The sequence below is a fragment of the Pithys albifrons genome, chromosome 7 (genome assembly GCF_047495875.1).
Source record: "Pithys albifrons albifrons isolate INPA30051 chromosome 7, PitAlb_v1, whole genome shotgun sequence".
NCBI classification, from domain to species: domain Eukaryota; kingdom Metazoa; phylum Chordata; class Aves; order Passeriformes; family Thamnophilidae; genus Pithys; species Pithys albifrons.
The window spans coordinates 9470565-9496558 of NC_092464.1; the positions used below are offsets into that span (position 1 = coordinate 9470565).

The following is a 25994-nucleotide window of genomic DNA, read 5'->3' on the forward strand; positions in this document are numbered from 1 at the left end:
GTTTCACATAGTAAACCTACCTTCTCCAGCCAAATATACCAAAGAATATTCTGTTTTCACCAGCTATTATTTAAATACACATCTTTACTACAATTCACCTATATTCCATAATTTCCCTGTTTACAAGTAAATCACTAACAGATGAATTTAACTAAGTCTAATCCAAACTGCTCATAGCAAGTTTCTTAAAACATTTTTTTTATTTTGAGAACAAATTTAACAGGTATCATCTTAAAGAGAAAGGCATATGAATCTTGCATTAACATACAAGGAATAAGTCGGTATAGCATGTCTAAAGTTAGCTTCTAGTAGTTCTTATTTACATTAATATTCAAAGCAGTGAATTTGGTTTAATTTCATCAGTCTGCTTAATTCTTAAAAAAAACAAACAGAACAGTTAAGACAAATTTTGTGAAATATCACACAGCAGCAAAAAAAAACCCAAGCCAACAGCACATTAACAATTCAATTAGCATATTAAATGAAAATGGAGTTATCAGTTTGAAAATAAGAACTCATCTGTGCACATATAATGACGACATCCATTTTAATTATATTATGCCGAGTACTAACCATGAATTAGTGAGCCATTTAACCACTGAATATAGTAGTTTTGTGGAAAAGAAAGCAGGATCTCATTGCTGATTATTGAGAAAGGTAGAAGCAGGACTGCACCAGCTGAAACTGCAAGAGTGAAGGTGCTCAAGAACAGCCTGAAATTTAAAGAAATGTACCACTGTTACCAACAACATGCTCTGAACAGGAGAAAAAAAAGTAGTTAGCCTACAAACAATATCTGAAGGCAACACATTCTTACACTGTGAATGGGCAGAAAAAATTGGGATTTCCACAACATTCCACTTCCAAAAAGCAAATTTAAATTACCAAATAGTTTACAGAATCCAGTAAAAAGAATTCGATTTTACCAACTACTGTAATTACTCTCTTGGGACTTGCATGAATTCAATTCCAATGTAAACAAAGGTTAAATTACTGGAGTTCATGACATATTTTTTCATAAGTCTTTTTTTTTTTTTTAGTTTTTATATCACACAGACACAAGAACAAAACGGTTTCTATATTCTTAATACAATTTTTAAAAGCAGCCCAGCTTTCTAATGTCTAAAGAGTACAACTATACATAAACAAATATTTTAACAACAAATTGAAAAAAAATTGCTTTTCTTTCACAAAGCAGGTATTCAAGTTATCATCTCATAGCTGTAAAGTCAATGCCCAGAATTATTTAAAATATTTAAGCTTATTCTTTACAGATCCCAAATACAACTTATACCAAATGCCATCTTGTGGCACTAAAAAGAACTGTATTCTGAAAAAAAATGTACAGAATATAATGCTACAATGAAATTAAAAATAATTCTAAAAATAGCATGACAAAAAAGATTAACTTAAATAGATCATCCCTACAACAGCAGTATCAGTAAGTTGCTTACAGAAATCTCACTTTTCTTACAGTCTACAAATCCATGTTTCATTCACACAATACTTAACTTAGACAAGAAAGTGACTAATTTTATTTTTAAAAATATCTTTATGCCATTGTTGTTAGTTTCTGAGAATTTTTTTTTCATTTATATAAGGACGTTTAATTATTCTAAGCCAGAATTGTGGAACCTAACCCACTACAGCAAGGTGCTACAGCAGTTTCTCATGGTTTTCTCCACACACACCTCCCCTCCACCTTAAGTCCTGACAATTATGCCATGTGAAGAAAAATCTGTCTGCAGATATTTGAGAGTTATTGCCTTCTGGAAAATAACATGCACACTCTTAAGGAACAAGAAAGCTTTGGCTGAAAGAAAAAACAGCGTTTTGTATTTATGATGACACGTTCAGCAAAATGCAATTACTCTGATGGAAGTGCTGATCTTGTCTTAAATTGTTCTTCGTGCAAACACAGAGTATGTTTGTTGTATTTTAAAGCTCAATTAGAAAACAGATGCAGGGGAATAACAGTTAACAAGACAAATTTCACCCTTTGAAAAAGGTTTTCTTTGGAAAAACCCAGAACCATGGGTGCACCACAGGTGCTATGAAAAGAATTCAATCTAGAGGAGCCTTCACTGTAGTCTGAAAAGCACAGGAGGGATGTTCTTGTACTGAGAGGGAAGAGCAAAATAAATGCTTAATACATAGCATTTATATAAGTATGTGTTGTTCTCTAGATCCAAAGTAGACTTTGTGGCAAATAAGTGTTCTGAATTCACATGAAGTATCAGTATCAGACACTACTGGGAGAAGTGCACCCAAGATTTACATCACCTCTGTACATCTGTCAAGCTCGCCACCAATGCACACCTAAAAGTGAACAGCTTGCAATGTACTCGGCACCTTCCCAGGGTACAAGACAATAAAGTATTCAACGAGTTCTCCTTCCAGGAGGATGACAGTGCCACCAGGGAAGAGCTAAGAACATTGTCATGAGCAAGCAGTGAGTTCACACAGTTCAGCAACTCAAGTAATTGAGAGGGCAGCAACAGCTCACAGATATTCTGTAAATCCTGAGGCATATTTAAATAGGAGATATTAATATCTAGAGTCACAAAGGAGCAGGATGGGGAGAGTGTTGCTGGCAAACCAGCAGGTCTGGCAAGTGTTTGTCTTCCACTTGTTATTCTTTTCAAAGCTTTTCTACAATGACCACATACAGATGTCTACTTCAGAGGGAGCTAACTTTCTTCCCAGGATCCCCTGCCTCCCTTGACGGGGTTTCCATCAGCTCCAGGGGGAACTTAAACACCTTCCATCTAAACACCTACATTGTAGAGACCTCAACTTAGGAGCAGGTCTTGCACTGAGGGCTACCTCTTGCATTATGTTCTCACACAATATTCTGGCCAATGCAATATTCATGCCTACCAGAAAAACCGCAGCTGAAAAAAGCCCAAGACCAAACTTAGATAACACAAGGTGCCACATGACCATATCTTTTTCCTCTGTCCCCTGGCAATCTATTTATTACCACTTTTAAAATGGACTGTTATTTATTTGGAAGCACAAAACACTCCTATCATAACAATATAATCAGGAAAAAAAGTTCTGCAAAAAAGAGCTGTACATACGATATTCTGTTAACAATGGCATCTTCATCCTCTTGCTCATCTGAAAATTAAATTACAGCAGGTTATACTCAGTACTTACATGTCTTTCCTCAGGCTAAAATGTATATACATGGGGATAACTTTGATTTACAACCTAAAATATACACATACTGATCCAATTTATTAACATCAACATTTTAAGAAGGTTCATTCCAGAAATTAATACTTTTGCCTTTTTTTTAAAATATGCAGATCAAAATTTCTTGGAAACATCTAGAGGGCTCTATGACAAACACACTTTCAGACTACTACTACCACAGCTGCTGCTAGAGACTGTCCCTCTGGGCACCTCTGAAACACCTTGGAGAGCAGGAAAGCTACAGGAAAGTCTTAGGGTTCATGCTAACTACCACTGGAAATCCCTAAACAGATATTTCATTTTCAGTATTAATGTCTTCTTAAAACAAGAAAGCATACCCAGAACAGTAGTGATGACTACTCAGTTGCTCCCCTTACTTAGCCCTCCTCCCAGCTCCTGGGGATTTGGGACAACAAGGAGGGGCCTTGTTCTTGTTCTTTGTTTTGGATTTAAGATATCATGGTTTCCCTTCTGACATTTCACCTTTTAGACAATTTTTGTTTATTTATTCCTCACTTGATACTCCAACTTTTTGAAATAATATCAACATCTAACTCGGAGATCAATCATTAACACAGCCTTCATTTATTCTTTACACCCTTCTCTGCATCAGCACACAAATGTAAGCATTTCTAAATCTGAAATCATTTTTACACTCAACTTTATTGCTTTTGTCTTGTTTTCCACAAGAGGTAAAACAAATTTATTTTAAATATAATAAGAAACGACGTCAGGTGGTTCACATACTTAAGAGTCATGCACATACTTGAAATAAGTCACATCATGCTATTTTGAATTCTTCTGTGCAAGTACATGGGGTTCTTGGGGCTTTTTTATGAGAAGCTCATGGTGTTTGGAGAGACTAAGTCAAGGTCTCTTATGAATCATTTTGGCTAAAGAGCTTGTTGGAGAAACAGTGAACAATTTGTCCTCAAAGAGTTCCAGATGTGTTAATTCTTCAAAAATGTCTCATCAGGAAGATCCCAGCAGGCTATAAAGTTTGCCTCACTAATGCTCACAAAGCCGTCATAGACAGCTGCAGAGCAGTTCCTCTTCCTAGGTGAGGAGACCAAGTGCCAAGAAAAGGCAGTAAAAGTGTCTTCACATCCAACAGTATTTGCCAAACCAGTTTCCCCTTCCTGCTTTTCTCTATCTCCAAATGGTGGCAGCTTTGAAGCATCCAAAATAGATCAGGATCACCAGATAGTATCAGTCTTACTTCCAGTCTTTGAAGAGATGCGCTTTTTATTTAAGGTATTAAATTTCATGAAGGATTTACTTTTTAAAACAAGAATCCATCTATGAAAGCAGCTCTGTCATAACACAGGTCACTGTAGCTCAATAAATAGTTTCCATTAAAGTTCAAAGTGCCAAGATCATAATGCACGAGAAGGTTTCTAGAGCATGACTGACTTAACAAGCACCCAGGTCCCAGATAAACTGTCAAGAGTCAAAGGTCCTGACATCTTACACACATTTTTATGCTATTGTTTTTCGAAAAAGTACAGAAGAAAATGATGGGGTTTTCAGACAAACAATAGTTCTGAAGAAAACAAAAATTACAGCATTATCCCAAGGCATAATACTTCAGTGGTGAAGTCATAAGGAACAGGTCAAGAACACTCAAATAATTTACCTGAACAAAGCAGGACTTTTAGAAAAAATATCCTGCTTCCCTTCTGTATCACTGGTAACTTCTTACTTTACCAGCAAACTTGATTTTGGTGCTAAAACACAGCTGAAAATACTTATTCTGTAAAAGCTGATGTGAAAGGAGAGCAACAGGATCTAAAGGTAAGGGAGGAGGAAGCATCTAATTGACATTAACCCCTTTCAAAAAAGTTAAAATTTAGGCTTCCACAGAACTACAACAGAAGCAGTGACTGTGGCCCTCCACAGGCAGCCACTCCCACTCAGCCACAGAGTGACAACATCGGCACTGACTGACTGATCCTTTTCTGAGACACTTCAGTGCTCTCCCTGCCTTGTTCAGTGATCGCACAGGGCACAACGAAGGGCCTGAGAAGGGCCAGAGTAGGTACAAGGGAGGATCTGGGAACTCATGAACCAGGGACAACAGGGGCAGAGAGAGCAATACAGCAGCATTTACATTCAGGTCAGTCCAGGCCGCCACAGACCAGCAGCCTGGAAAGCATTTTTTGTCAGAGGTCTCGTTTTGCTGCTTTTCCTTGTGGAGAAAAAGAATCCTCTATTCACTTGAAAAACAAAATTATTTTGGGATATACCAAAAAATTCTATGCTTACCTGCTTTCCTTTTGTATCTTGTGATTATGAAGTAGGAAACTATGTAGAGAACAGCAAACAGGAGAAAACAGATCTGGGAAGAAAAAATCCAAAAGATTGCATTTATTAGATTGAAAAGAAATGCCTGGGAATAAACAGAAAATCCAGTCTCAAAAATCTAAAACTGAATTCAGATCAACAAGAGTGTATTCTCTATAAATTTCAAGACTATTACATTTTATACCATATTAATAGAAAGTAAAATGCATCAAAACAATTTAATTAAAGTAAGAGATACTGGATAATTATACAGCCTGCAAGTTTTACTCTAAAATTAAGAAAAAAGCCTTATTTACAGTGTGAGTTTTTGTTTTGGGGAGGGGTGAGTGGAGTGGGTTGGTTTTTGAAGTCTGAATCCGCTTGAGCTGTAAAAGTTATCAGACCTACATGTCCTTCACATGTAACCTAAGGGTAATTGTATCATACAATGGGCTCTTGAAGATCTATTTTGGAGTAAACTGTGTGAAAAGAAACAGACAAGTTTACTATCCCATCCCGCCTTGAATCAAACAAATTCCAAGTGACAGCACACACACCAGACTCCTGTGCCTACAGTGGACCTCACCAACATGATGTTTATTTCACAGTCAGAAGGCGGAGGCACAACCTCCCTCCTCATAAGGTCAGTGGCTTATTTAGGTCAGAGGTACCTTGAGCTCAGAGTGACTCAAATCAAGTTGTTTCTAAGATGTAGCACTGGAATTTCAATTAAAAAGGTAAAATCCAATCCCCTACAAATATGTCGGAAAACTTGGAGGAAAGGAATCAAACTGCAGGACAGAAACAAACAAACATTTTATTTGCTGCTGAATGAGGCATCAGTGGCTCAACACTGTTTCCTTCATCTTGGGTGTTGATACTATTAAAAACATGACTCAGTCAGAAATGAAGCAAAAAGGAAGCATCTTCTGTGCAGCAAAAATACTTCATTGGGCAACAGCTGATCTATTTATTTAATCAATCATTTGTAGATACACTGCCTTTAAGAACTCACCGTCTTAAAAACAAAAAAAACCCAACAGGATCAGAAAAGTTACCCTAAGAGAAAGGGAAAAGCAAATGAGAAGGTAATGATGATAGCCCTGGAAAATTTGCATCTAAATAGCATATTGCATACAAATCATCAGAATCAGAGCAGGAAAGAATGTCTCGTTTAGAAAAGACAGACTTTAAAAAATACTGAAAAAAAATAAACTGAGAAGGTTCTTTCTCTTGCGTAGTCAGACATTTCAGTTCTAAAAGAACAAAGTATAGCCCAGAATCTGAGCAAGGCATACAGGACCTCCCAGAAGTGTGAAGGTGCTGTAGGTCTGGCAGTGCCAACCAAGCTCCCTCTCCATGCACTCAACATGCAGCAACAGCCAATACAGATACTGAAAATTTGACTTCATAACCAGATCTCTGAATCCAAACATTTAACCTGAATAGAGCTCACACCACTCCAACTGTCCTGAAGATGCTTCAAAGAGGAAAATGTTTTGATAAAGAATTCAATTCTTCAAATAAATAATTCTAATTATAAAGAATGTTATTAAGATTTAATAAAAAAGTTGGCATGTTGTTGTATCAGGAAGAACAAAAGCTGAGAACAGCCTTGGGTTTTCAGAGCACTCTGACACAGCTCATCCTGTCAGTATCACAAAAGGCAATGCCAGTGCTGAAAGAAAATCCTTCTCTGTGCTTGCAGTTCCTCCAAAAACTAGACCAAGGCTACAGAGAGACATCTAATTTTAGGCACCCACTTTGTAAAATCAGGTATCACATATACAGGGTCAGTGAATTCCTTAAAAATCTGTCAGTTCCAAATAACACGGTACTAATGTATAAGAAAGATGTAGTTAAATTTTTACTTAATTTTATTTAAAAGAAGAATAAAAAGTACTACAATCTGGTTTTTACCATCAAATAAAACAGAGCACTTTATTCTATCTGTGATAGGAAGGTTAAAATGGAAGTGTCAGTCTGCACATAAAAGGTACCACTGAGATAACTGAGGTATTTTGAGGTCACAACAGATAAAAGCTGTCCAGTAACACAAACCATCAAATGCTGTATTTCTGGTTTTAGATAACAGCTACTTTGCAACCCAGCAGTAAAGGGTAACTTGGTGTAATTATCCTCCTACTTCTGTCAGAATTGAGAACAACTTTTTAAATATTTGATGAAGTTGTTCATTACTGAGAATTCACAGAATTTAAAAACGATAAGCAAAAAAACCACAAATTCTGGTAAGTAAAATGTTTAGGATCTTAACAAAAGAGAATTCATAAATTAAAAGTCCTTCATACTGACCAAAAAAAGTCAATCAGCAAATCCAGAAATATTACTGGAGTCTGAATTTATGCTCCATGAAAGTCTGATCCTGAACAGTTTCTAGCCTTGCATTCTGAATGGCTTTCTAAAGGGAATAACTACAGTCAGCATCCCAACTATTTTTAGAGTGGAACTCAGTTAAGCTGGGGACAAGGAATGTGTTGCCCAGGACAGCCAAAGAATGGGCTCCACTGCCACACTGCACTCCTGGGTTCTTATTCCTCACATGCTGTGTTTGTTTCAGGGTATTTTGATACTTGGGGAAATCCAGCCTTGTTTGTATCTGCTCCAGCTTCAGTTCATGCTCCTCCACTGTGAGTGGACTGGGTTTGAGTGCAGCACTCCAGGCACAATGTGACAGCTGCAGGGAACAGCACCAAGCCCTTCTTGCTGTGCTCAAAGTGCTTCACCATCCTCACCTGAGAATCAAACAGTAACTCAGCACTATCCACCAATCCCTGGATCCATCCACACTGTCCTGCCCAAATGCTTCCAGCAGAGCAGCTCTCAAGTTACAGCAGAAACTTGGGGATGGGGTTCATCACCATGTCTTTTCTTTTTTTGTTCTGTTTTAAAAACACTCCTTAATGTCATACTACACCTACTGCTTTTGGAGTAAGGGGTCCCTTCTAACCATGTTCTAAACCCTCCTTTATGTTCATTGACTGCACCTCCTAAAGAACTGGGTTTGTGCTAACAACAGAGTGATTTACTTCATTTTCATCTAAGCTGAGCAAGACTGCTTTTAACAGTGATATCTGAGGAAATTGAATAGTAGAGCTTTTTTTCTCCCCAAACACACCTTGTGTGATGTACACTACAGCCAGTTTCTTAGTCACTTTACAGCTCTTCCACCAATGCACACTGACCCAAGTTTAAAAAATACCTTTCAATGCATTTCCCTTGACATTTGCAAAAGGAACACAGCCATGTGGCTTCAGAAAAAACAGTTCTTTATAATTCCTGATTTGACCTTCCAAAAAAACCCTTGGAAAAGGGCAAATTCACATTATCTCTCAACTTTCATTTCTCCTCACTTATTAAAAAGCACAGGTAGTCATACTGAAACGGGGCACTACTCAAAGAAGAAAACCATATGCAAAACTACATTAATATCTTCAGTGAAAAATAAAATCCAAACAACTTTAGTCTTTAAATTCCATCTTTTCTTCAGAAAACTACTATATGTGACAGTATTGGAACCAACACTGGAATATAATTTAAATCCAAATAATTTTGCAAGCTGTTTCCAACCAAAAAGCAGTGGGTTATGCCATCATCCATCTCTACAGGAAGGGCTGACAAAAGTTAAGGATGCTGCAAATACAGCAAGTCTAGGACAAGGTATATTCCTCAGATCCCAAACGTCTCTGTAAGGAGTTTTTCAATGAAGGTTAAATGAAACTCTTTTAGGTTTGACTTGAAGAGATAGAGATAGTCAAGACACTGTGCAAAGAATGTACCCAACTGTGATGAATAAGGGTTTCTTATTCTGGCATCCCCCAACTGTGTTAACTTAAAAAGGAAGGGGAAAAAAATCCAAAACACACTTCACAAGAAATAATACCTTCCAATATTAAAATTTATTTCCTGAAATTCATTCTGACTTGGAAGGACAAAGTAGTTCTGGATCTGCTGTCATAGTTAGACTGAGAAGCTGCTTTAAAAGCCACTATGGTATGTTCTCACCTTTAGAGGGGAAATACAACTCAGTCCATGTTTGAACAGATGGATCAGAATATAAAGGAAATTAAGCAGAGTCCAAGAATTGCATATGGTTGTAGCCAAGCAATCAGGTAAAGCAGTTCTTAATAATTTTTAATGTATTTGTGTGTGTGTCCCCTCCACACCACTCAGAAACAAAACAAAACACATGAATTCTCTGCCTCATACAAGGGGCTCCCTTTTAACAGCGGGCACTTCAAACCTCATGCATGTGATTCCTCCACGTCTCTTCCCACAGAGCAAATACAATCTCTGGTAGGACAAGCAAAGACACCTGCCTTCCCCTGGAGCTCTTAAATTTCATTCAGGAAAGGAAGTGTTTTATGCTCCTGCTTACATTATACACAAGATACACTAAGAGAGGCTCCTTCTGGAGACACACATTCTTAGGTATCTGGTATCCAGCTCTTCCACAGTGTCATACTTTTGGATCTCTCATCCAAAGACATGCAAGTATGATCCAAGTCCTACTTTTGGATCTGTCCCACAGCTCTCAGCTCCTCTGAGAACAGTCGGAGACAGCCAGCATGCATTTCAGTTTGTAACCATGTATGTCTCACTGTTAAGGGTCTGGCATTAAACACAGCAGTAAAGTAATGGCCTGAACTACTCAAATTAGGTTGTACTTATCCCAGTGACAATTACTAAGGATCAGCTGACACTAATTTGTCCATGTGGATGATCTTTAAAACTCTGACACTGAAATTGATGCCTCGGATTAGTAAAGTGTGATTTTCTGTTGCAAGTGCTAGAGATACCCTTTCATGCTAAGGAAGATTATGCTGAAAATGTGTAAGATTCTTTTTTTTTCCTCTTACAAACAAGATTCAATCATCTTTTACAACTGTAATTTGTGTGTATGCATCAAAAGCTGCATTTTTATGTACAGGAAGATCAACAGATTCTATTTATATAGAATCATAGAATCAATTGGGTTGGAAAAGACCTCCAAGATCATCAAGTCCAACCCTTGGTCCAACTCCAGTCCCTTTACCAGATCATGGCACTCAGGGCCACGGCCAATCTCAGTTTAAAAACCTCCAGGGATGATGAATCCACCCCCTCTCTGGGCAGCCCATTCCAATGCCTGATTACTCTCTCTGCAAAGAATTTTTTTCTGATCTCCAACTTCAATTTCCCCTGGCAGAGCTTGAGCCCGTGTCCCCTTGTCCTATTGCTGAGTGACTGGGAGAAGAGATCAACCCCCACCTGGCCAGAACTTCCCTTCAGGTAGTTCTAGACAGTGATGAGGTCACCTCTGAGCCTCCTCTTCTCCAGGCTAAACACCCCCAAGCTCCCTCAGCCTCTCCCCACAGCACTTGTGCTCCAGTCCCTTCACCAGCCTTGTTGCTCTTCTCTGGACCCGCTCCAGCCCCTCAATATCTTTCCTGAACTGAGGGGCCCAGAACTGAACACAACACTCATGGAATTATTCCCCACTGTCGTGCAGGAAGCACAGGTCTAGTTTATACAAGGAAGAAACCATATAGATGCCTCATCCAGTGATTGTTCCACTGTGCCCTGGCAGCACACACTCCAGAGAGCATCCCAGGCTGGAACACCTGAAGCAAAGCTAATAATCATGGGAACTAATTATCCCTCTCTGGGCAGCATTCAGCCTGTCACATGTAGTCACTGAGTCTAGTTTTGAGCCTCCAGTATAGGGAAGATGTTGGTAATTGCAGCCAGGAAGATCCCCAAGATGGTCAGGAGAGTGGAACACTTGCCTGGTGCAGACAGGCTGAAGGACCTCAGCATGTTCAGCCTGAGAACAACAAGGCTCCTGACAGCAGCTTACCAGTACCTATGAGGAGGTCATTAAGAGGACAGAGCTGAGCTCTTGACCAACGGTGTCAGTGGGAGGATGAGACTGGAGGCAAGAAGAATTCTGCTCCATGAGGAGAGACAAGCAGTGAAACCAGTTGTCCAGCAAGGTTGTACAATCTCCATCCCCAGAGGTTTTTAAGCCCTAAGTAATCTAGTCTGACACCACAGCTGGCACTCCCCTGAGCAGAAGCCTGGAATCCAGTCAGCCTTCTTTTACTGTCCTGAATACCTAAGCACCATCACAAACTTAGTCACCTCCTAATTTATACCCATCTCCAGGTCATTTACGAATGTGCTGAAAAGTATTAGTGTAAGTACAGGTCTCTCTAGGACTGTGTCACTGTGAGAGAGCCAGGCAGTATAAGGAACCACCACAGAACTCATTCACAGAGAGAAGTCACACACCTTGGTGATGTTCTTTGACTTAATACACTTCCAAATGTGAAACACAGGTTCAGCACATGCTCATTTTCACTGAAAAAGCATCAAAGCAGGTAAGTGATTGTTTCCTCTCACTTGACTGCATACTAACATCTACAGTAGGAAGGGAAAATCTGGAGGAGCAAAACAGACAAGAAGTAAACAGCATTTTACTAAGCCATGTAGGAAATGAAAGATCAAGAAGCTCCAAAAAGCTAAGAAATAAGGCGAGAAAGGAAATAACTTTAAAATAAAGTGGCTGTGTCAGTATTAAAAACAGTTAGTGCTATTACATCCACCAGTATTTCTATGCAAATGAATACCCAAAAAAACCCTACAGATGTAACAAACAGCATTCCCACTTCTTGCTGTTACTTTATAGGATGTGTCCTATTTCCCTAAACAGAAAAAACATCACAGAAAACCTGAAGGCAGAAGTCACTCTGGGTCACATCCCCATCTAGAATATATTTATTTACATGTTTAAGTGTTGAAAATGGAACTGCCTGTCATCACTACATACAGAAAATAGTTGTGTTGCACTTTTCGGTTTTAATTTCTGTAATAGAAAACAACTAAACACAGCCCTACACACTCTTCTCTTATTGCTCTCATGCTGCTAAAGCATTTTAATGTGCATTAAAATGTCACACAGCAGCTGAAAAGCTTCTTCTTACTGTCCCACTTGGCAACTGCTTTGTTTACTTGTAGAAAGGATAGCAGGAACAAACTGGAAGAAAATACAGGTGGAGATAAGCAGTTCTGCTTTGTCTGTTTCTAATAACTCAGTTATCCCACTGACATCTCAAAAGCAAACAAGATGTTCCACCTGTTTTGAATGTGTCAACACTAAGTGACCTATAACAAACTAAGCACGCTAAAGAAAACAAACTTCCAACTATGCTCTCAGTTTGACCTTGGCATTCATTATATCATCTCCTTTGGACATCTTATTTTTCTTAAAATGAGATATTCATTATTTATTCTTAAAATCTCTGCACTCTGGGGTTAGATTAAGTTTACTCTAAACCAGCCAGCCCTATGCACTTGGCATGACACACTGAATTCAGCTCCAGGAGAAAATGTTAAATATGCCCTATGACTACAGATTAATTTTGCTCTTTAACACCACCCTCCACACCTCTGATTCCCCCACACAAATGGTCTCCTCTCAGAACTCTTCCCTGGCTTAAAACATGTGCAAGAGTTTGACAAACTTTTTTTTTTGTTGGTTCCTAAGTCATCAAGACATTGTAAGTGGTTCATAGACTGGGTGCCTAGGCTTGCTCATCTAGAAAGAGATTCCAGGGCCCAACAGACAGGACAAAACATCCAAAAATATATTCCATGTGCTAGAAATTCTGCTGAAGATAAACACCAGCACCTACAGCCCTTCAGAGAGTGGCTTCCATATGTCATTCACTTAAAACTACAGTGACATGAACTTCACCAACAGCGAAGCTCCACTTCAACCTAATGAAGGAATTCAAATCAATATATTAATTTGTTAGCTTTTACATTCCCTTTTAGGTACTCAATGGGAGTGTAATTATATTGCCAGGTAAAGGGAAAAGTTTTCTGGCATCTCCACAACCCTCAGTAATAAGCCCAAGATACCTTTGATCAGAGCTGTGTATTTCATACCCAGGAATACACTCAAACCCCCTCAGAAAATGACAGCAAGTCATTGTTGTTTGACCTGTACAGGCTACAGCAATGCCACTAAAATCAGAGTCAAGGATATTTTTCAGAATTAATGCAACATTTAAAAACACTCTCTAGAATTAACACCAACAGCACCAATCCAGACCATGGTAATGCCCCTGAATGCTCAACATTGTACAACCAGGCTCTAATAACCAGTTATATTAAAACTTAGGAGTTGTTCCATTAAAAATTCATTTCTGAAAAAATAACCTCAAAAGTCTCATTAATACATAGTAAACAATTTACTTAAGGCAGTTTCTTTGGTTAATACTAATTTCGAGGACAAAATATCTTAGAAGAGAGAGTTAATGAACTTTCTATCCTAACACATAAAAATACTCTTCCTTATCTTCTCACACATACACCCTGTAGCATTTTTAAGTGGCACCCCCAAAACATAAACATATTTAAACTGCAGTATCTGTATGTTTTCATAATTCTCACCAATTATGTAGACTGGACACAAGTTATCCCAGTCAAACTCAGCAAATATTTGAGACATGTTGCTATTGTCAAATTCAAATAAAACCCATCAGCATCAGTTCTTCCCATAAATACATTAAAAATGGACATTACAGTGAAATAGAGGAAAAAATGGGATAGTCAATGCAAACACAGGCTCTTAAAATCAACAGTAAAACTGTCGAGTACCACGTTTCAATGACAATCATGAAGCCTATGCTGGAAACCACACCACTACAAGACAAGAACATAGAAGGTTGGGGGTAAAGAAACAAATCACACACAGAGACTGCTTCTCGCCTTTATATATTACACTCAGCCATTTCCAGACTTCAATGCTATCAATGCACATACTACCTGCTGCAGAGCACACACACAATTTGGATACAGAGGAACCAAAACACAGATCTGTAGAATATTTTCCAGTTAATCAAAATTTTCTCTCTTGGAACCATGTTGCTGGTAGTTAGAAACGTCTTTTAGCATCCCCAATTAATCAAGAAATGAGAAGCCTCTGTGTGGGAAGCAGCTGAGCAACACCGCTATGCATATTCAACCCCAAGCTGATGAAACAGCAACACGAGTTTTGAAACCACCCTTATGACAGTCCATTGAGCCCCAAGGAGCAGAGATCAAAGCTGCTCAAAGTCTGGAGCAATTCCCCTTGTCATGAGAATGCCTGATCCTGGGGATAGAGCAGTAGCTTATTCCAGGTCATCTCTGCCTGGCTGTATCCTCACCTTCTGGACTAATGCAACAACCAAGGCTGTCAGTTATTACATGTATAAAAACAAACTAAGTCATGGCTTTCAAATTCTCTCCTCTTCCCATGTCATGAGTTATGTAAATTCTTGCACATGAATGTTCTCAAAAACTCATCTAGCAGCACATATTTACAGGAAAGCATCAATGGTTTTCAAAGTAAGAGGGTGGGCATTAAGGGAGCAGAGAGTGAGGCACAAGTTAAGACTTTCTCAGAGTTAACACTGCCCTCCCAAATGAGAACAAAAACCAAACTAAATAGGGAAGGGTGAAAGACAGGCAAGCAGAAAGCACTTCAGTTTAAAATAAAAAAATCATAACCTTCAAATAAAAGCAATAAGCTTATGTTGAATGGAATAGGTTTGTTAGATAGTCTTCCTTAACCCGAATTTCCATCTATGTCACCAGAATTGAATTCTGACTTTATCATAACTTCAGTGGCAACACCCTTCAGATTCTCTCTCCACTCTGACATTACCACCAACTCCACTGCTGCTCTGCCCTCCTCTTCGCCCATCCCTCAATCCTCCACAGTATTTCCGAAAACACTTTTTTCCAGAGGGTCTTAGAATCATAGAATCAGTTCAGTTGGAAAAGACCTCCAAGACCATCAAGTCCAATCCTTGACCCAACCCCGCTTTGATTACCAGATCATGGCACTCAGTGCCATGTCCAATCTCATCTTAAAAACCACCAGGGATGGTGAATCCACCACCTCTCTGGGCAGCCCATTCCAATGCCTGATTACTCTCTCTGTAAAGAATTTCTTTTTGATATCCAACCTAAACTTCCCCTGGCAGAGCTTAAGGCCGTGTCTCCTTGTCCTACTGTTGGTTGCCTGAGAGAAGAGATCAACCCCCACCTGGCCACAACCTCCTTTCAGGGAGTTGTAGAGAGTGGTAAGGTCTCCCCTGAGCCTCCTCCAGGCTGAACACCCCCAGCTCCCTCAGCCTCTCCCCACAGCACTTGTGCTCCAGTCCCTTCACCAGCCTTGTTGCTCTTCTCTGGCCCCGCTCCAGCCCCTCAAGATCTTTCCTGAACTGAGGGGCCCAGAACTGAACCCAACACTCAAGGTGTGGCCTCACCAGCACTGAGTACAGGGGAAGGGTCACTGCCCTGGGCCTGTGCAAATAAACTCAGTAACACTCAGCATTCCCCCATCATAGCAAAGACTGAGATGTCATTACAACCCCCAATCTCCCAGTTACATCCTGCATCTTATCCAGTCCCCCTACACCATGCCCAGCTACCCAAACAAAACCCAAGATGGATATCCTTGTTTGTGGTCCTTTAATTAATACCTGGTTTGGTTTGCTGACAGTTCTTTCACTTTTCATTAGAGTTTCTCAAATATAAAATTTTCTTAAACAGGAGTCTCTACCTTCCACAAAGTGGTCAACTGCTACCCCAAAGAAACACACCAGTAGCTCAAAGGGAATTACTTTGAACTGTAACTAATTGCAACTTTTTATACTTCAGCCTCTCATGCTTATTTTACGTAAACAGAGAAAGTGGAACTCTCCAAAAGCTGTTTCTGTTTTGGGAATAAGTGTCTCTCTTCACATGTCTATGCCAAGTATTTGAAGATGTCTATTGATTCCAGATGGATCCACAGTGCTGATCCCCAGGACCAGCAGCCAGAAGATGACTCATCACTTCTTAAAGTTCAGTACAGCACCCATGTTTACAAGTAAAGGTATATTTTTAAGACAACAGAATTATGCCAACATTTTATATATTTAATTATGTTACATGTGCACAAATCTTCCAGCTTTACATCTTGTGCCACTACCACAAATAACCTTTATTCAGTTAAAAATCTTTTCCAAAATATCTGAGAAATAATAAAAGTAAGTAATATTGAAAAACATAGGAAAATTTTGAGATACAAGAAGACTTTTAAGGCATAAACTAGTCCTCAGATTTTCAACATATGGATTAAAAAACTGAAAGACAACAATTTTACTGAATAAAAAATAAACTTGCATAAGCATTCAAACAAAAACATTTCAGTATTTGTAGTAAGTTTGTTCTTAAAAATCACCCACGCTTCTATGCTGATGCATTTTCTTCCTGGCACACTATCAGAATATTATCACTTCTGGCATGAAAAGGATCTGCGAAGATCACAATTTCTTAAGGAAGCAGAACTGGTCAGAACAAGAGCACAACACCAACAGGAGTACAATGGTTTCTCATTTTACAGCCCTACAAGGGACAAACGCCAGCACTAGCAACACTGCACTAGTTCATATAGAAGAATCATGAACTCCATCGACCCCAAAACAGGACAGGAGGTACAAAAAGAAATCAGAGAAGAAAACAAAGCCAGTGGTATTTGTGTGAAATTGGAAAAAAAAAGAATCAAACACAGGAGACAGTTGCAACTACCTAAAAAGGCCTTTCTAAACTGCTAGAAATTATTTTTAGATTCAGATTGACACACATAAAATAACAATCTTATGACCTAAAAATACAAACAAAAAAACCTCCCCACTTAATATTTAAAAGTTGTGTGGTTTAAAAAAGAAAGGCCTTCTGGTAGAGGAAATTGCATTAAGAAAGAGAGAATCTAACTTTCTCAGAATATTTAGCATCTGAAGCCTGAAAACAGTTCTTCAAATGCAAGCATCTCACATTTAACATAAAACTACACATTACACCAGTTTCCACACCTGCCTCAAACTGAGTGAAGCACTTGGAGTTATAACAGCACTTTTGTATTCAAACAATCCACCCGGACTGATTTTTTTCATGACGTATTTAATATAACAAACTCATTTCCAAATACATTATATTTGTTCTTAAGCTTTCTACTAATAATTCCATAGTCACAAAATGGTGTTCTCCCACAGTTCTCCCCATGCCTCAAATGAAAGCGCAGTGTATTTATTTTGCCAAGGAAACCTCATAACTAATGTACATGTATATTTTTACGCATTCAAAATCCTACATTTTGTAAATGGAAAACTAACAACAAAAAAGTAGATCTAAATTTTAAAAGTACAAACTAATACTGTAGAATAGAAGACTCAAACTGGAAAAACAGAATGTAAGAATATTCTAAAAAGTAAACCCAGGGGACTACAGAGACTGAACTTAATTTACATTTGAAATAAACAGTTCACAACAACACCAGCAGAAAATGGAACACTTTATAAACAGACATAATAACAGGACACAAGGGAAAAGCAGGTCCCTAAAAGCTCAAATATCTTCCATGGATATGCAAGATCTCAGCAAACTACAAACTAATCTGAAGGACCAACAGGGCAAACTAAGTGTATAAAGTAACAGATCGTATCAGACCAGCACAGAACACTGTCCAGCCTTGGCAACTCTTTCACACAAATGCTAATCAAGGACAGAACACAAATCTTCTGTATTCTGCCATCAACTACAGCTGCTTTTCAGAAAGATGCCTCTTTTAGCCAGAGCAGAGTATGACTCTGGCTTTGTTAAGTCAAGGCTCTCACTGACTTGCAGCAAACTCATGGCTGTGCCACTTCTCCTGCACTGGGTCATCGTTCACAATCTCTACGTTGACTTCACTGCATCTGAATTTGAAAGTTCAGACAAGTCTGAGAGTCTGGTGTTTTCAACAACTGTTTGAAAGAACAGATCCTCCACACAGCAGATTCACATTAAAGAGCTATGCTGAAACCAGACTAGGGAGTTAACCACCTCCTAGTAGTAAAGATCATCCTCATGGAGCAACAAAATACAAGGCAAATGATTTTATTGCAAACAGGCGCCTTCTTAAAAAAACAGGTACCACACAGACACTCCAAATGAGGTCAAGAACGAACAGGCCTGAGTTAAATTAAGCATTCAAGCACTGAGTCAACTCAAAAGCAGATGAAGGATTTATTTTTTAAAAAATAACCTTTCCCTACCCCTTGCTCAATCTATAAACATGTGTCAGAAATATTTGTCTTTTGAAGGTGGAATTAGCAGAACTTGGCACCTGCAGAAAGAGACAGACACCACCAGCAGAAGGATAACAAGCCCTGAAATTTTTTATGTTACACAACTTTATGGAAAACTTTGTAGCTTGCCAGTTCAGAGAACAGATGAAACATAAATGAAGCACTACACTGAAGATAAGTTTAGTGTGCCCTTAGGACTCCATCAGAAAGGACAATCTAGAAATTCTGCATGTAGCCAAGGAGAATTTCTAAGAGAAAAGCGAAAAGGATTTTCTTTTCAACTGCATCAGCTTACTTTGATTTCTCTTCTCTCATGAATGTATCATTTTAGCTTCCAGTAAAGGCTGTCCCACACAACTAGCCCTCCAAAGACACCACTGCCAGAGCACATAAATTTGTATTGCTCTTTACACAGAGGTTTCGTCCATTGTAACATTAAACAACAAACATAGAATCAAGGAATGGTTTGGGTTGGAAAGGACCTTAAAGACCATCTACTTCTGACCCCCTGCTATGCTCAGGAACACCTTCCCCTAGACCATGTTGCTCAAAGCCCCACACAACATGGCCTTGAACACTGCCAGGGATGGGACAACTACAACTTTTTCTCGTGTCTCACCACTCTGATAGTAAAGAATTTCTTCCTAAAACTAGTCTAAACCTACCCTATTCCAATTTAAAGCCACTAGCCCTTTTAACATAAAATCTATTAACTGCTGCACTGCCCCCAGCCCACCAGCAGCTGGAATCCAGGTTGTGTGCCTGTGTCAGAGTGGAGCATGTTCCCTCCTCCCACCAAGGGGCTGATGATTATACCCACTACCCACACAACAGCCGTCTATTTGCGTATTTACAGAAATTTTATTCACCACATAACTTCATGAGCAGCAAGGGCAGGAATGGTTAGGAGAGGATTCATCACATGTAAATGTGAGGAACATACTTGGTGTGCTCCATCATGTTCAGAATAACCCCAAGTGCTCTCCTTGCTCCTGCAGCTACGTGGGAGCCACCAGAGGCTGCACGCCCAGCTGGGGATGGCAGCACTTTGTACACTCATAAAATCCTGTGCTCTTCCAACATAAATTAAAGACTAGATTACAACTTACCAATGCCTGATTTAAAAGGCAAAATTGTTATTATTATTCCCACGGATTAAACAATAACAAAGGTGGCTTGTGATCAACATAAAGATCAAAGCACAATTTCAACAGCAAGAATATTCTGCCTCCGCTGTCCAAACAAAACAACACTGCACCTCAGAAATAGGAGTTACTGATGCCTTATGATTTCACACATGACTGCACCAATAGGAAGTTACCAGCTGCTCTACACGGGCTGAAAAAGCTTTAGAGAAGCAGATGCAGCACAGATGAGAGAGTTCTTCAAGAATTTAATAGGCATTCACTATTTGTAACAGTAGCCAGAGAGGCTGCACACAATTCTTTCAGACTCAAAATTTGTGCATCCTACTAGATAGAAAAGCACAATACACAGCATACAATTCATCAGAACAAGATTCTGGTGGGAAGAAGTAGGAAAGAATTAGCACATAAATGTAAAAACAGACATGAGGGAAGAGACAGATGATTTGCCAATACACCCATGTTTTCATACCACAAAGGGGATTAAGGTAATGCTTAAAGCCTTCCTCACAAAAAAGTATTTTACTTTTTATGCCCCTCCACTAGTCTCAGCTTCCAGGGCATACGCTACATCCACTCCCAGAAAGGAGAAAGTCCAAAACATCTCCTAAAGTAACAGTTCTCTTCATACAGGCTTGTTTTCCACTCTTAAGAAAAAAAAGTCTCAGAAAGAGAATACTCCACCAGAAGAAAGAAGGTCTCAACATCGATTTGTAAAATACAGAAAAGGAATTAACACTCTAGGGATCCAAGAAAGTCACTGTTATCTAATTACCTAGCCATAGGCCTACATAAATCAGTTAACAACGGTATTTTAGAGTCTCTCAATGTAGCTGAAAAATACTTCAAAGTAAATTTATGAAATCATATTTTAATTCAAGAAATACATTCTTTCTCAGACAACAGTGACCACAAAGAGAACGCAATTCCCCAGCTGAGCCAGGACAGCACGTGCACAGGAGACAACATAGCACGACTCTGCTGTGTGCAGCATGTACTTCCTTCCTTCAATTGAAGCAAGAGAGACATGAGCCCCATCAAAACACCTCCACCAGCTTTGAATAGTCCTGAAAACAATTACGAGGCAGTCAGAGAGGAAACCACAACTACTGTCTCCGTCCTGTGCAGGATGCAGTGTTGCACCTGTCTGCTCCATGTGGCTCCACTGGGAGAGCAATGGGCATGAGGGGCCAGGGAAAGCATGAAGGTTACACACAGCTGCTGAGAGCACAGCAAGGCAGGAGGATTCCAGCAGAACAAGTGATAACACCAAATCCCACGTGCACCTGACGGGAACAAGGCTGCACCCGAGGTGCTCACAGAATAGGACAGGTTGAAAGGACCCAATGGGTCATTTCATCCAACCTCCCTGCTTAAGTAGGGTCTTCCTAGGGCACACGGCACGGGATTATATTCACAGCTCTTGGGTATCTCCAGTGAGGGAGACTCCACACCCTCTCTGGTCAATCTGTTCCAGTGCGAGGTCACTGCACAGTAAAGAAGTTCTTCCTCGCGTTCAGGTGGAACTTCCTGTGCATCACTTTCTACCCGTGGCCTCTTGTCCTATTGCTCGCACGACCCAGGAGAGCCTGATCCATCTCCCTGGCACCCTCGCCTTTAGATGTTTATACAGATTAATTCAGTCTCCTCGCAGTCTTCCCTTCTCGAGGCTGAACGCTGCTCACGAGGTTGTTGCACTGTTACCTGCTCCGAGAGCACTCCCACAGAGCGCAGCGATGCCCTGGATGGATACACAGCATTTCCCCTTTCCGCTGAAAGCACAGGGAGAGGAAAACCCTGCAGGGCGTCAGCACTGGGACCGTCCAGCCAGCCCGGAGAGAGGTGCAGGAAGAAACTACAGCACTGGGACCCACCAGCCAGCCCGGGACTCAGCACTGGGACCCTCCAGGCAGTCCGGAGGGAGGTGCAGGAGGAAACTACAGCACTGGGACCCACCAGCCAGCTCGGGACTCAGCACCGGGACCCACCAGCCAGCCAGCAGGGAGGTGCAGGAGGAAACCACAGCATTAGGACCCAGCAGCCAGCCCGGGGGTCAGCACTGGGACCCTCCAAGCAGCCTGGAGGGAGGTGTAGGCACAGCACTGCCCACCCAGGACAGGTCCCCGCGTCCCTCCGGGCACCGGGGCGAGGGGCGGGCGAGGGCAGCGGGAGGGAGCGGGACAAGCCGCGGTGCCCGGGGCGGGGGTCCCGCAGTGACAGGGCAGGGAGGAGGCGGGCGGCGCCCGGCGGAGGGTCCTACCGTGTACTCCCGCACTTGGCTGTGGAAGTTCTGCTCCCGGATCGTCACCTCGTCCGCTTCCATCCTTCATAGTCCCGCGGCCTCCGCGCGCAATGGCGGCCGCGGCCGCCGCGCCTGATCCTGCCCCGCCGGCGGCGGGCGGGCCACCATGGCCAGCGGCAGCTCGGCTGCTCCCCCGGGCCCCGGCGGCGGCAGAGGGCTCCGGCTCCGCCGGTGCGTCCCCGTGCGGCGGGAGCGGAGGAGGAGGAGGAGGAGGAGGAGGAGGAGGAGGAGGAGGAGGAGGAGGAGGAGGAGGAAGGGCAGCGCCGCCTCGGCCCCTCCTGCTGCGTCACCGCGCAGCGACCCCGCGCACCGCGGCCCCGCCCGGAGGGGCGTGGTTAATAGAGGGGCGTGGGCGTGGTTTACCGGGCGGGGCAAGGGAGGGCGGGGCCGAGAAAGGGGCGGGTCTTGAGGAACGGGTTTGGGAGGGCGTTGTTGGTTTTACCGAAAAGGGCGGATTTCTCGGAATTCACTGGGTTGGAAAAGACCTCTGAGATCATCCAGCCCAAGCTGTGATCGAACAGCACCATCTCAACCAGACCATGGCACTGAGTGCCACGTTCAGCCTTTCCTTAAACGCCTCCGGGACGGTGACTCCACCACCTTCCTGGGCTGTTAGTTCCGATGTCGAATCACCCTTTCTCAGAAATTCCTCCTGACGTCCAACCTGAGCTTCCCCTGGCGCATCTTGAGGCTCTGTCCTCTCATGCTGTCGAGACAGGTCACCTGTTCCGTGTCCTCACCGCCACGGTCAGGCGGAGCCCGTGTGTCCCTGGGGCAGGGAGGGAGTGCGGGAGACGGAAGAGGGAAGCGCTGCCCCGAAAGCGGGGACAGGAGTTACAGCTTGTGCTCCACTTCCATTTCCCTGGAGCAGCTTCTTGCCATTGCGTGATTTCTGCCCTGCTGGATTTTGCCCGGGCACTGCGGTGCAAAGGCCCACTCTCCCTGTCGTTCCCTGTTCCCTCTCCAGGCACGGACAATCTTTGTTTCTGAGTTGGCAAGTCACATAATTATCCAAATATACACAAAAGACTAATAATCTAGGACACACTATAGAATATAGATTGTGGTTTAGCAAATCCAACACTTCTATCAATTCAAATGAGTATTATTATTCTAAAGAAGTTTCAGAAATAAAGATGATCATTATCTGCCTGTTTACATCTATTGATACATTATGTCGATGCCATCTGTAATTCTGATTATATTCACCCCCCCAGGCTCTAGCCCATTTTCTTGGTTAAAGGTAGATAGTGAAGTATTTCTTAAATTTTAGAGTTAGCAAAAGTAATCTTTGACTGATGTATTTCACATAGCTCTGAATGGATACAGAACTTCCTGCAGCTTGAGTATGGCCACGGTTCCACCTTGTGCTTTTGGTAGTTGTGAAGATACAGACAAGGTATTTGCAGGCAGAATCACACCTTGAGTGTGACGGACAGAAAGGTACCCACTCTCCTCCTGATGCCCACTGCTCAAGGTGGGTGACTTTAGGTATTCACTGAGGCTGCAGCAACAGGAAAACACCATCAAAAGCAGAGCTGAAGGAACAGGGAACAGTGTCTTTGAGCTGCTTCTTGGGAAAAGCTGTCCTATTTTATAGCTATTTCTTGCACAGCACTAGATTCTGTCTGATAGACACTATTATTCATCTATTATTATTCACCTATTCCCACTTGTCTTCAACCTCCTTTTCTTCTTCAGATGCTGAAAGTGAGGAAAGCTCCGTAGCTGCCAAGAGGAATTTGACACAAGACCTGGGTTTGTGAGAGCAGCTGGTGCTGTTCTCTGCTCAGGAGCTGCTCCAGATTGAACAGTGTAACTGCAGAGGAGGTTTATAGGTAGAGGTAGTACCCTCTATTTTAACACACAGCTGGCAGGAGCAGACAACTGCCTAGTATGTGAGAAGCTGACCCCAGGGAAACCAAATTCTCTCAGAGCAGCCGATAGAAATATTGGTATATACAGGTTCCCAGCTTTTATCATCTTGTATAAAAGACACACACAACAAATTACAATGGCATTACAACCGGGGTGTAAGCAGCCTAGTGTTAAGCCTTCACTGGATTTGTGATGAAGACAGAAGTGTTGTAGCCAGAACAAACCAGATCTAAGAACTAGGGAGACCAGAAGGTACAATCAAATAAGGAATATGTGAACAACCAGAGATTTGGCCAGCAATCATTATGTTAAGTCATACACAGCAATACCAAGACAAGGGAGAAGCATGGCTGGGATTCAGGCCACAGACAAGCAGGAAGTTGATCTGTGCACAAGGATGACCCACAAGAAGCAGATGGAAGACCAAAGCAGTCTGGGGAAGAAGAAACAAAAGCCATAGTTAGGAGTCAGGGAAAGAATTTAAGCGTAAGGCAAGGACCCTGTAAGCTCTTAGGGAAGCCCCTCCAGTACATACCATTGCCCACTGCCAGTTGGTTAGGGATCCAGGCCTGAGGTGAAGATCAGTTATTTCATTAAGGACATCTGAGAGTTGTATCTAGGCACCAAGAATTTCATGCATTTCTAACTTTATCTAAAGAGATGTTAAACACCAAAAGTATGTAAGTGAGCTGTATTTTTGTAGCTGTAATAGAAATTAAAACTAAGATTCAGAAGTATTGAACCCTCCACTTCCACTTGGGCTGTATGTTTTCTTTTAATCTATTGAATTTGAAATTAACCTAATTTGTCTCATTCTGTGGACTGGTAAGTTCTTTCTTCATTTCTAGCAGATGAATTATCAGACACATGATACACATTTATATTTACAGAAAAGGCAGGGACAGGATAGAAATAGCTTCAATGCTTTCTTGGGCAGAAGTTATTGCTCAGTTCTGAGGTGTCTACATCACTAAGGAAGGTCACAGCCACCACAGCAAAATCTATTTATATTAAACGAGATTCAGCCCAGAGCAGACAGCTCTTGCAAACTGGTGAGAAGGCTGACTGATGCATTCATTGATTTCTGATGGGAGTACAAAAGGAGCATTTTGAAGCATACCAGAAGAAAAACTCACAAATGAAGTCTGAGGTACCTTGCACCAGAGAGTGGTTAAAAGTCCTCTAGATGTTTTCCATCAATATGTCAGACAAAACAAGACAGTGCTCGAGGGACAGTCCTCATTCATTCCTATGGCCTCAGCAACCCTAAGGATCCTGGCCTAGGTGTGAGCTATACATGGTTTAGGTGTGCATAGAACACTTTATCACACTGGTAATGTGCACATATACACACACAAAAGCAATAATGAATATCAGACTACTATTAAATTCTACATTTAGTGGTGCCTAACACCTCAGCATCAAAGTTGAGAAGATTTATGAGATTTTGCTAGTTTATTCCTTTTCAGCCTTGTTTTAAAGTATTTTTCAGCTTTAGGATTACCCAGTAAATGTCTGGTACCCCTGTTCCCCAGGGAAGGTTTTATGTGCACAGTATGATCTTTGAAATTCCATAGAAAAAAATATTGGGATATTCAAGCTAATAAAATTCCATTGAATTGTCTAAAATGGAAGTTTCTAAAGTTGGACCTGCTTCACTAGGAAGGTTTCCTCAGAATTTGCCAATGGATTTTAAATCACTCTAACTGTAAATCTGAATTTGGCACCAAACTTTAAATCTAAATTTATTTTGAATCAATTGAATAGGTGATGCCTTCTCTTCAAGTTATCATTGAACCAAATGTAGCTTGAACTAAATAGAAAATGGGAAGTTATTTTCTCTCTTATATATTTACATTCTTATAGTCAAGATATTGACTAAGAATTGGCTGCATTTAGTATGTTGCCAAGACCATTGATTTTAAAGAGAACTTAGGTAAACACACACCACAGATGATACCCAGCTCTTCACATACTCAAACGCCAGTTACAGAAGTGTTATGGGTCTTGTGTTGTCAG

General features: G+C 41.1%; 1 protein-coding gene across 2 annotated transcripts in view; it reads right to left on the reverse strand.

Annotated features, from left to right (window-relative positions):
* LMBR1 (limb development membrane protein 1) overlaps positions 1-22355 on the reverse strand; it is a 72366-nt gene extending 50011 nt beyond the window's left edge. The window contains exons 1-4 of one of the 2 annotated variants that reach the window (XM_071561059.1): positions 22056-22355; positions 5467-5539; positions 3084-3123; positions 574-713 (exon numbers count right to left, since the gene is read on the reverse strand). In XM_071561059.1, the coding sequence (XP_071417160.1) occupies positions 574-713; positions 3084-3123; positions 5467-5539; positions 22056-22118 (316 nt within the window). In that variant the 5' untranslated portion in view covers positions 22119-22355. The remainder of the gene's footprint in view (positions 1-573; positions 714-3083; positions 3124-5466; positions 5540-22055) is intronic. The other variant, XM_071561060.1, reaches the window with a different exon arrangement.
* Between the last annotated feature and the right edge of the window lie 3639 nt (positions 22356-25994).